Source organism: Girardinichthys multiradiatus, chromosome 20, assembly GCF_021462225.1.
Source record: "Girardinichthys multiradiatus isolate DD_20200921_A chromosome 20, DD_fGirMul_XY1, whole genome shotgun sequence".
Lineage (NCBI taxonomy): Eukaryota > Metazoa > Chordata > Actinopteri > Cyprinodontiformes > Goodeidae > Girardinichthys > Girardinichthys multiradiatus.
In genome coordinates this window covers 32,712,866-32,725,097 of record NC_061812.1, presented here as the reverse complement: position 1 = coordinate 32,725,097, position 12,232 = coordinate 32,712,866, and the positions used below count along the sequence as shown (strand labels likewise).

The window sequence follows — 12,232 nt, the reverse complement described above, 5'->3', positions numbered from 1 at the left end:
TTTTGAACTTTCCCTCTTTGCTTCCCTCCAGGACTTTTTAGGTCAGATGTTCTGCACTCTTGGGGAGATTGTTGGATCACCAGCCAGTCGACTGGAAAAACCACTGGGGTGAGTAAGAATTTCATGCTGTCTTTCTCATGCTCCCTGACTCCAAATGAGATTAAGAAACAGTTTATTGTGCTAAAAGGGGGAGTCAAGACAGAAGAAAAAAGATATTTTGGAAGCAAACATAATCACCTCTATTGAAATGCATTAAATCAGCCATGAGGATTGCTTCGGGTTTAAAATTTTGGAACTCTGCTTCATTTTCTCTAAAAGATTGGTAGAAATAGAAGGAAATGTGCTAATTTTAGAAAAATGAACCTGAGTCAGTAACAGAAGGAGAATGAGATAAAGAAAAAAAAAGGGGTGGAAGAAAATCAACATTGGTGATTAAGACAAAGATGTTAGGAAATGACACTGATCAAGAGACAAGAAAAGGGTAGTGAGAAGAAGACAACACATCTACAGATGTTTTCCATAGATAATTATTGTCATTAAAGAAACGGAAGAAGCAACAAGCAGAATTACCCAAATTACAGCTCATGTTTTCCGCCTGTGCTCCTATACAAGTGGCACAGAACAGAGTATTAGTAGGGCTTCCTGTGATCTGTCTTTCTACATCTGTCATCTGTCGTCATCAGCAGCAGTCTCCTGGACTATTCTGCTCTTCAGGTGAAGTTATTATTACAGAGTTATTTTGGTACATAACAGCTGATCCATAAAAATGTAGGCTGTGTACACTTTTTGTTCACTGTTTATCAATTGATTTGTTTACTGAAAATCCAATATCAATTATATAAAGTTTATGTATGTCAATGGAGAGGCTTGAGCAATATTGTATTGTTTGTGCAACATAATTTCAAATATATGTCATGCAAACCTATGATAATGGCAAAGTTGCAAAGCAGTAAAAGCGCTTTTGGTATTTTCATGTTCTCTTCTCTTTAGGGATTAATTGACTTTCTTTGCTTTAAGGGATTTCAGCAGTGCAAATATAAGCGAGCGGATAAACCTCATTAATGCTATTACAAGTATCATATCAACATTTCTTTTGAGCTCAGAATTTGCATGATATGGTTCTGCCAACATAAAATGGAATACTTGGCAAGTGAGTTATTTTTAACTTGACTGCAGCTGAGCGATAACACAACTACCTGACAAACTGTATTCTTATGACAGCTTTTAATCATTAAAAAAACTGTCTGCAAAAGTACCTACAAAAAAGAACCCCCCCCCCATTGTGGGAAACTTCAAAGCCAAAAAAGCTAAAACAAAATTGCCTTTCCAACCTTTATATAGCGTATCTAGGGCAAGCCTCCCTGTGAAATGCCAGCATACACTTTGCTCTACGTGCCATTCATGTCATGGCTGGGTAATGACTGTACATACAGGTCCTTCTCAAAATATTAGCATATTGTGATAAAGTTCATTATTTTCCATAATGTCATGATGAAAATTTAACATTCATATATTTTAGATTCATTGCACACTAACTGAAATATTTCAGGTCTTTTATTGTCTTAATACGGATGATTTTGGCATACAGCTCATGAAAACCCAAAATTCCTATCTCACAAAATTAGCATATTTCATCCGACCAATAAAAGAAAAGTGTTTTTAATACAAAAAACGTCAACCTTCAAATAATCATGTACAGTTATGCACTCAATACTTGGTCGGGAATCCTTTGGCAGAAATGACTGCTTCAATGCGGCGTGGCATGGAGGCAATCAGCCTGTGGCACTGCTGAGGTCTTATGGAGGCCCAGGATGCTTCGATAGCGGCCTTTAGCTCATCCAGAGTGTTGGGTCTTGAGTCTCTCAACGTTCTCTTCACAATATCCCACAGATTCTCTATGGGGTTCAGGTCAGGAGAGTTGGCAGGCCAATTGAGCACAGTGATACCATGGTCAGTAAACCATTTACCAGTGGTTTTGGCACTGTGAGCAGGTGCCAGGTCGTGCTGAAAAATGAAATCTTCATCTCCATAAAGCTTTTCAGCAGATGGAAGCATGAAGTGCTCCAAAATCTCCTGATAGCTAGCTGCATTGACCCTGCCCTTGATAAAACACAGTGGACCAACACCAGCAGCTGACACGGTACCCCAGACCATCACTGACTGTGGGTACTTGACACTGGACTTCTGGCATTTTGGCATTTCCTTCTCCCCAGTCTTCCTCCAGACTCTGGCACCTTGATTTCCGAATGACATGCAGAATTTGCTTTCATCCGAAAAAAGTACTTTGGACCACTGAGCAACAGTCCAGTGCTGCTTCTCTGTAGCCCAGGTCAGGCGCTTCTGCCGCTGTTTCTGGTTCAAAAGTGGCTTGACCTGGGGAATGTGGCACCTGTAGTCCATTTCCTGCACACGCCTGTGCACGGTGGCTCTGGATGTTTCTACTCCAGACTCAGTCCACTGCTTCCGCAGGTCCCCCAAGGTCTGGAATCGGCCCTTCTCCACAATCTTCCTCAGGGTCCGGTCACCTCTTCTCGTTGTGCAGCGTTTTCTGCCACACTTTTTCCTTCCCACAGACTTCCCACTGAGGTGCCTTGATACAGCACTCTGGGAACAGCCTATTTGTTCAGAAATTTATTTCTGTGTCTTACCCTCTTGCTTGAGGGTGTCAATAGTGGCCTTCTGGACAGCAGTCAGGTCGGCAGTCTTACCCATGATTGGGGTTTTGAGTGATGAACCAGGCTGGGAGTTTTAAAGGCCTCAGGAATCTTTTGCAGGTGTTTAGAGTTAACTCGTTGATTCAGATGATTAGGTTCTTAGCTCGTTTAGAGACCCTTTTAATGATATGCTAATTTTGTGAGATAGGAATTTTGGGTTTTCATGAGCTGTATGCCAAAATCATCCGTATTAAGACAATAAAAGACCTGAAATATTTCAGTTAGTGTGCAATGAATCTAAAATATATGAATGTTAAATTTTCATCATTACATTATGGAAAATAATGAACTTTATCACAATATGCTAATATTTTGAGAAGGACCTCTATTTTTACTTCTGGTGGACTGACATAGTTTCATGAATACAATGTTCAGCTCAGCTCCATTCAGCTGCCTGATGAATGAGCGTGTGATTTTTGTGGATGTGTAGAACAGCTTCCTCCTTCTACGTTATAGGCATAAACTCCGGACTGCAGGTGGATGTAAAAAAAACACTGAAGGTGTGCAACTTTCGATGTGTCTCTCAAGTATAACTGTGTTGCAAATGTGTTTGATCTTCTTTGAGGGCAGGGAAGGGGCATTTCACAGGGGTGGAGAAGCAGTAAGCACATATACTCACACAGCAGTGGTAGATATGCTCCCTGCTTGTGTTGTTTCAATGTGGTGCTGAAGGATGATTCATATATCAGTGTGTGAAAATTGAAAGGCATTTTGTCTGAGCTGTACGGAGCCAGTGGGAGAATGTTTTTGACCATTTGTTTGTTTTTCAACCATTTATCTGCTTCTCTTTCCACCTGCTCATAAAATACATCAAACAGAAAAAAATCATCATATACCTGACTGCATCCTTTTACCTAAATGTTGGTATTTTAGCAAAAATACAGGACAACCTCTTCTGAAAAAACTACACTGTAGAATAAAATCAAATACATCAAACCAAATCAAAAAAAAGATCTTTGCATTTGCTTGTCGTATAGCTCTGTTATATTCTGCCGAATACATTGTATGCACGTTTTCGCTTATTGTCTTTTTATAGTCTTTTCTGCACATGTTTTATTGGCACATAAATGAATTTTAATTTCCCCCTTTGTTGTCTTTTTTTATGACTAATCAAAAGGACTTTAATCTTTCACAAATTATGGCTTGTTTAATTAGGCAGCATGCATTGTGGTTGTCATTACAGAAAAAAAGGCTTCTGTTATTGTAGAAAGAGTGACATTAATGAGCAGTCAGGGATGCACATAAACGTCAGAGCAGAAAGGAAGCAGATAGCAGAATTTGAGGAGTATCTTTAATAAATTTGACTATTTGGCACCAAGGAGACTGGTCTTGCTGATAGAAACCGTGTAAGCATTTGTTTAAAATTATACATTTTTAATGTATGAATGAACGAATCAGTCAGTGAGTGAGTCAGTAAAAAATATCTGACATGCATTAAAAATAATTTATTTTCAATAAACTCAATCAATCAATCAATATAGAACAACATGAAACTGCTAGGGAAAAACTGCCCCATTATGGATTTAATATTGCGCTGCAGAATGATATTTTTACATACATACATTGGTCTACCTAATACATTCATGTAGTCAAAAAAATTATATATATAAAGCTTTGATCAAAGACATGCATAAGACTGAAATATGAAATCTTGACATTTCTCCATTCAAAAGTTTTAATTTCTTAGACACTGTTCACACTGTAATAGGATTGCACCATGATATCCAAAATCAACCAGAATGTGAAAGGTTACCAGAGGGTCTTTGAGATGGTTTCTAAGGGGCATCAAGAACCCAGTATGCTCCCTGTTACAGATAAAAATTTAAGTTCTCTGACTGTTTTTAGCTTTCACAAAACATCCATAGTAAGGTTGTTTTGTTTCATTATCAGCCTGATACCAGTGGCAGTGTGTGGCCCACAAGCATCTTTATCACTTGATCCTCAAAGAATTTGAAGGAGGACTTGCAAAACTGACGAAATGCCCTCACTTGGATGGCAACTCTGGAACTAATGTATTGGGTGGGTTTTAGCACTGGGGTTGCAATGCACAGTGACACTTGCCCAAAGGATTTCCCCAGGCCACTAAAACTAACAAGTCACACTATCCAGGAGGAACAGGGCTCCAAGCTGAGGAGAGGAACACTCATCCAAATTGATGGATGCTGGGAGAAAAAGAGAAGTTGTGAGTTTTTGTTTTTAACTCTATTACAAATGTAAAATGATTGCATTGTCATACTGTCAAATATTAACCCTGGCATCGTATCTAGTAAAGAGGCGGGTGGAGGCCGAGGGAGAAAAAGGCCAAGAAGCAACTAAGAGTAATTGGTGAAAAATGCACAGATGTTGTACAGAGTCCAGGGCACAGGGCTAATACACAGAGCTCTGTGCCAGGGTAAAATCATTTTAATGCTCAGCAGTATGCTGCACCATGTGCAGAAACCGACCTCAGCTGCATCCTACAGCTCAGCTAATGAGTTGATGAAAATCTAATGGCTGAACATCTAAAACCTAAGAGTGAAGATGCAGAAACTTCACATGTTAGCAAAAATCCTATTGTGGCTATGGTAACCATGAAGGTAACATTTTGGTAGGAGGGTTAGGAAAGCAGCAGCAATTAATATAGGTGTCATGTAGTAAGAGCTCAGTAGGGTCATGCTGAAAGCGGGTTTTCCATATTTGCCACCATCTGGCTAATTTGAACAGTCTTGGAGATCCTAGAGATCATAGGGCGGTCCTAATTAGGTGTGGGGTTGGCCAGACAAGTCAGATTGGATATGAATAATTTTGGGCTTAACTGTATATGAATACCTAGATACTTGGGGTGAAAGCTACCCTACAAAAGTTCCAGAGTTTGCAATTTTATTTGCTGCTGGGACCTTTTCTCTTCCCATTATAATTACATCCAAATAATAACTGGAAAAAGCATGCTAAATTGAACAACAGAAGAAACGCCAGCCCAATAAAGTCAAGGTTTTATTTGTTAAGACTTTCACCATTTTCTGGCTCAGCTGAGGGGTTGTGAACAATATATTGAATGGAGTCTGTTTCCTTAGAAACAGGAAAAGCAGTAAAACATAACAGATTAAGAGATCATTTATTTCTGTGGATTTCTCTTCCTGTTAGAAAACCTTGCTGAGCTGACAAAAATATATTACTGTTTTGATGTTATAAAATAAAGGTTTTGCTGAGTTCAGGGTTAGAGTGAGAGCACATACTAAATATGTAGTTTGAGCTTTATCACATTTTGTCGTGTTTTTACCAACACGATGTATTCTATTAGTATTTTATGTGATAAACCAAGACAAAGTAAAGAAGCGGAAGTAAAATCTTTACTGGTTGGACTCTCTGTTAAGCAATTGTCTAATTTTAAACTTTTTAGACATTTTTAGGTTAATCTAACCTATTATGTGTTTACACAGCTTATATTAATTCTTCAAATATTTTAAATGAAAATCTTCACCTAATCAGGACATGTAGAAAATTATTGCGGACATATGTGCGTGTAGATGTGTGTGGAGAGAAAGAGAGAGTGATGGCAGAAGCAGAAACACAGAGACGAACCGCTAAACAAGACATTTGTTTCATGTGAAGATCAAAAGCCCTTTGCTCTTTTATGATTGCTTCATATTTGACAGCGCTTTCTCCCAAGATTTGAATGCATGAAAAGTGAATACTGCATGTTACATAATTCCATAGATTATTTTCTTTATTATAATTTTTGATTAAATGAGTAAGGGCTTTTATGTTTAATAGGGAAACTGACATAAACTCTATATGCCAAGAAAAAGCTGTTCTGGTTCCCACTCAAAACTCTTAATTATTTAGGTTAGAATCTCAGCTGAATTTATTTACAGTCATAATCTTTTAGGGAGTTGCAATAACAGCATGATCAAGGCTGCTTTTATAACCTTAAATTCATAATAGTTAACTCAATTTTTGTAATTAATATCATTGTTCATTCAGAAGAATGTCTTTAAGTGTTGTCACAGGCACGTATCTTTATTTGTTCTTTCACTTTTCATCAGTCAGATTTCTACGACTGACACAATTGTTAGAATAAATCCTGTACTTTGTAAACGTTTAATTGGGTCTTAAAATTTTTCACATTTTCTCTAGTTACAGCCACAGACTTCATTTTATTGTATTTTAATGTCAAACTAACACAAAGTAGTGCTTTATTGTTAGGTGGAAGGAAATGGTCTTAATTGCTTTGCAAAGAAATATCTGAAACGTGTGGGGTGGATTTGTTGTCAATCCCCTTTCTCTGATGTCCTTAAATGAAATTCAGAAGCCAATTGCCTTCATACAAAACTTAAATAATAAATTTTCCACTTGTATGTAATTCAATCTGAGTATAGAAATAGCTGTTCTGTGAAGTTTGTTAGAGAACATTAATGAATTAATGTATCTTGTATCACGGTTTGTGTAGCGGAGAACCCCGGAATGCAGACCGACAGGCAGCATCACCGTAAGTAAAGGTTTAATCTTTGGAAAAACAAAATCTCACTTATAAGAGGAGGCAGGAACAACACAAAGAACAGGCAGGTAAGACAGGCATGGCATGATCCTTAACTACCAGCTGAAAACATGAAAACATGATCCGAAATGTTTCCGTGAGGAATGAACAGAACAGATGTGTATATATGGAGCAAGAACCAGGTGAAATGAGGAGGCTGACTGCTTAGTGCAGGTGAACCAAATGAAGTTGATTGAAAACAGACAGGAGAGAACAAAACGTGACTGGAGCAAAACACAACTAGAAAAACATGAAACCAAAGCATAACCAGATCCAAAAACCTAACTTTACAAAACATGAACTAGAAGACAAAAACTAAAGCATGACCAGGAAAATAATAAACAGCAGCATGATTCAAAACCTCAACTGTGAGAAACATAAGAGGAAAAACCCGCAACCAAAAACCAAACAACCCCAAATCATAACATCCTGACTTCTCTAGTGTTTTCCTTGGTCACCATGCTGCAGTTTTTGAGAAATTTAATGCAGGGCTATGAAACTATATTCTAAGCTTTGGACATCTCACACAGAACTGTCCAAGCAATCTCCATCATGAAAACAGGGTGGTGGCTGCATCATGCTGTGGGTATGCATTCTTTTAGCAGGTACAGAGAATCTAGTCAGACTTGATTAAAAGATGGATGAAGCTAAATAGAGGCAAAGTCCAGAAGAAACCTGTTAGATGCTGCAGAGGTTTTGAGATTGAAAAAGACGTTCACAAACTAGTATAGAACTTGTTTCTATCACACAAAACCCCAATAAAATACAGTAAAGTTTGTGGTTGTGACATGACAACATGTAAAACATTTATTTAAATCTACTGTATATCTCCAGGATGTTTTTTTCTAAATGGCATCACTTCTAGCCACAGCTGTGTGAAATAACGGCTGGCCCTGGCCTGTAAATTTTCATGATTCATCTAAAGATCAAAAGATTTGACAGTTAACCGTTGATTCAGTGTGGGTTTATGCTTGTTTACGATTGGAATCCTCCTTGATGACATGGCATTTATGATCAAACTGACAGGGCAATGTGTGCTTGTAATTTTGTTCTGGAAGATTGAACATGATTTTTATTTTTTATTTTTTTGCCTTGTGACTCATAATTACTCAGATCGGTTGTTGTTAAGAGGCTGGTCAGAGAGCCTGGTGTCTGCGTGGCTCAGTAATGAAGGGAAACAAAACCGCTTTCCAGCAGTTGGAGTAAACACCTTCATAATGTGAAATGAAAATATGGGCCATTATATTGCTATAAGAAATAAGCCTTCAATTATCCAAATATCCCATGAGATAATTTAAGCTTCTGTTGATGGTTCTGCTCTAATGCGACTGCAACAACATTGAAATAAAAGAGAAATTAACTGTTTGCAATGTGTCCTGAGGTGTTTGGTGCAAGCCTGTCATTACACCTAGCAGAATTGCCAGTCATTTACAGGATTGCTACATATGCTGAAGAAAAATTTGAATGAAAATTCTCTGTTAACATTCCTCTTTAATGGGAATATCTTAGAAGTTCTGCAGATAAAGTTGCTTTTACCTGTAAATGATTCAATTAGAAAGTGTTAAACAGAGATGCAGAGCATCTGGGCATTAATGTGAATTTACTAATGTAGTTTCATTCTGATACACCAAGACACAACGCTGCAGAATAGGGAATACTTTTACTTTTTACTTTTAAGTGTTGCCACAGTAAGAACTGGGTCATGGTGAAGAAACTTTTCTCACTTGTCAAACCCCAACTAAGACATTCTTGTGGCCAAAAAGAATACTTCCCAACCTCTCAAAAGTAAAACTCAGGATGCAATACAGCTTACAAACTAACAAAAGATGATGTTTACATGAAGAATAGGACAAGACATAAATGAAAACTGAATCAATACATATTTTTGAATCTCTTCGAGTAAGAAAACAATCTAAACTGTGCAGCTTCAAAGTTATAGGCATGATGAAGGGAAGCATAAACCCCAAATCTTTTCAGCCTTTTCCCTCAAGCAGCTTGAACAGAGCCAAAGGACATAAATGGCTCCATTAGTGATACAACACTGATTGACAAGTTGAATTACTTTGCCCTCAATGCAACATACAACATCCACCTTGACCTTTTGTGCTTCAGAAATACCAACAAATGGCTGTTCAGAATATGCAGCCAATAGCATAGAGTAATGCCGAGATAGTATCAAGAATAAACTTAAAAACAATTTGCAATTTTAAATTAAAACACAAAAAAGACAAAAAAGTACAATGACAAAGTGAAGAAAGTGGTTTAGCATGTGTGGCCGTTTACTGTTTTCGCTATTCCATGAATGTCAGTGCGGATTACTTGTGCAGAGCATGGAAATAGAGGCAAAATATTCTTAAATGTCAGCAAAGGCATCCATGTAAAAGTAGGATACCTAGCTGTATGAAAAGAAAAATAAAGTATGACATTAAAGCCACAGTTCGGACTTGTTCGATGTAAAAAGATTTGGACCGTCTCTGTTTTATCCATTCATTTGAAATCAAATGTTCATCAGTTTAGATCTTAGATACTTTATTTTAGGCATGTGGATGCTATGAATGAAGTATGACAATTAAAAGGTCTCTTTATGTCATTCCTCTCAATATTCAATTTCTTACTCAGTGCTTAAAAAAATAATTTTTTCCCCAATATTTTTGGCAACATAAATCCCAAAACAGTCTCCACCTCAGGCATGAATTTATAAGTAGAAGGTTTATGTGGTGATTTGTCCATTCAGCGGGAAGGAGTCAGAAGAAATGTTGTCTGATGGGCAATATCCTACAGATCAAACAGACCAGCACTCTTCTCAGGCATGTATAAGCATTTGTTGGAAAGCCAAGTGTCTTTGTAATTTGCCAGAGTAGTACAAGACTGCTTTTGACAAAAAAAAAAAAAAAAAAAACTTTGATCACAAATAGAGCTGCAACTAATGTTTATTTTAATAGTTGACTAATTTATCTATTTTTTGATTAGTTGACTAGTCACGATTGTTTTATGATCTCCGTCCTCACTATCTATGATTGAAACTGACACTTCAGGTGGTTGTAAAAATGTTTTAACTCCCTTGTTCTTGTCGACACTCCTGTGAATGCCCCTGTTGTTGAAACTCTTGTATTTAACACCTTTACAAATGAAAATCTATAAGAAATGACTTTGAAAGTTAACTGATGTTATTTATTTTTAACAACATAAATATAAGTCAATACCTTTTGCTCACTTACAACCCCTGTGGTCTTCGACTTGAAGCCCAGCTCCTAAGTGTTTCATAATGCTGGTGTAAAATGTCTTCAATAGATATTGTTTTTGGTGGGTGACGAGAAGTCTGTCCTCATCACTTTCACAAATTTCATCCACTTTTCTTGCATAGACTATGTTTGGAGAAAGCAAGAGTACTCACTGCATCCCTTTCTGAATCATGAAAAGGCGACACATTGAGTCAACATATTCCCACTTGAAGGTTTGGATTATCAAGAAAAATGATCTGCTTACAAGAATAGGCAGTTGCATTCTGTTGGGGTCATGCATTTTGGTCACACATTTTGACATGCGCAGCTCAACAGACGTTGCAGCTCTGACGTCACTGGAAGTACAGGTCCTTCTCAAAATATTAGCATATTGTGATAAAGTTCATTATTTTCCATAATGTCATGATGAAAATTTAACATTCATATATTTTATATTCATTGTACACTAACTGAAATATGTCAGGTCTCTTATTGTCTTAATACGGATGATTTTGGCATACAGCTCATGAAAACCCAAAATTCCTATCTCACAAAATTAGCATATCATTAAAAGGGTCTCTAAACGAGCTATGAACCTAATCATCTGAATCAACGAGTTAACTCTAAACACCTGCAAAAGATTCCTGAGGCCTTTAAAACTCCCAGCCTGGTTCATCAATCAAAACCCCAATCATGGGTAAGACTGCCGACCTGACTGCTGTCCAGAAGGCCACTATTGACACCCTCAAGCAAGAGGGTAAGACACAGAAAGAAATGTCTGAACGAATAGGCTGTTCCCAGAGTGCTGTATCAAGGCACCTCAGTGGGAAGTCTGTGGGAAGGAAAAGGTGTGGCAGAAAACGCTGCACAACGAGAAGAGGTGACCGGACCCTGAGGAAGATAGTGGAGAAGGGCCGATTCTGCACTGGACTGTTGCTCAGTGGTCCAAAGTACTTTTTTCGGATGAAAGCAAATTCTGCATGTCATTCGGAAATCAAGGTGCCAGAGTCCGGAGGAAGACTGGGGAGAAGGAAATGCCAAAATGCCAGAAGTCCAGTGTCAAGTACCCACAGTCAGTGATGGTCTGGGGTGCCGTGTCAGCTGCTGGTGTTGGTCCACTGTGTTTTATCAAGGGCAGGGTCAATGCAGCTAGCTATCAGGAGATTTTGGAGCACTTCATGCTTCCATCTGCTGAAAAGCTTTATGGAGATGAAGATTTCATTTTTCAGCACGACCTGGCACCTGCTCACAGTGCCAAAACCACTGTTAAATGGTTTACTGACCATGGTATCACTGTGCTCAATTGGCCTGCCAACTCTCCTGACCTGAACCCCATAGAGAATCTCTGGGATATTGTGAAGAGAACGTTGAGAGACTCAAGACCCAACACTCTGGATGAGCTAAAGGCCGCTATCGAAGCATCCTGGGCCTCCATAAGACCTCAGCAGTGCCACAGGCTGATTGCCTCCATGCCACGCCGCATTGAAGCAGTCATTTCTGCAAAAGGATTCCCAACCAAGTATTGAGTGCATAACTGTACATGATTATTTGAAGGTTGACGTTTTTTGTATTAAAAACACTTTTCTTTTATTGGTCGGATGAAATATGCTAATTTTGTGAGATAGGAATTTTGGGTTTTCATGAGCTGTATGCCAAAATCATCCGTATTAAGACTATAAAAGACCTGAAATATTTCAGTTAGTGTGCAATGAATCTAAAATATATGAATGTTAAATTTTCACCATGACATTATGGAAAATAATGAACTTTATCACAATATG

At 38.0% G+C, this 12,232-nt stretch overlaps 1 protein-coding gene across 6 annotated transcripts in view; it reads left to right on the top strand.

Annotated features, from left to right (window-relative positions):
• cpne5b (copine Vb) overlaps window positions 1-12,232 on the top strand; it is a 186,611-nt gene that overhangs the window by 68,026 nt on the left and 106,353 nt on the right. For all 6 annotated transcript variants that reach the window (XM_047346317.1, XM_047346316.1, XM_047346315.1 and 3 more), the window contains one exon: window positions 32-108. In XM_047346317.1, coding sequence (XP_047202273.1) covers window positions 32-108 — 77 coding nt within the window. The remainder of the gene's footprint in view (window positions 1-31; window positions 109-12,232) is intronic.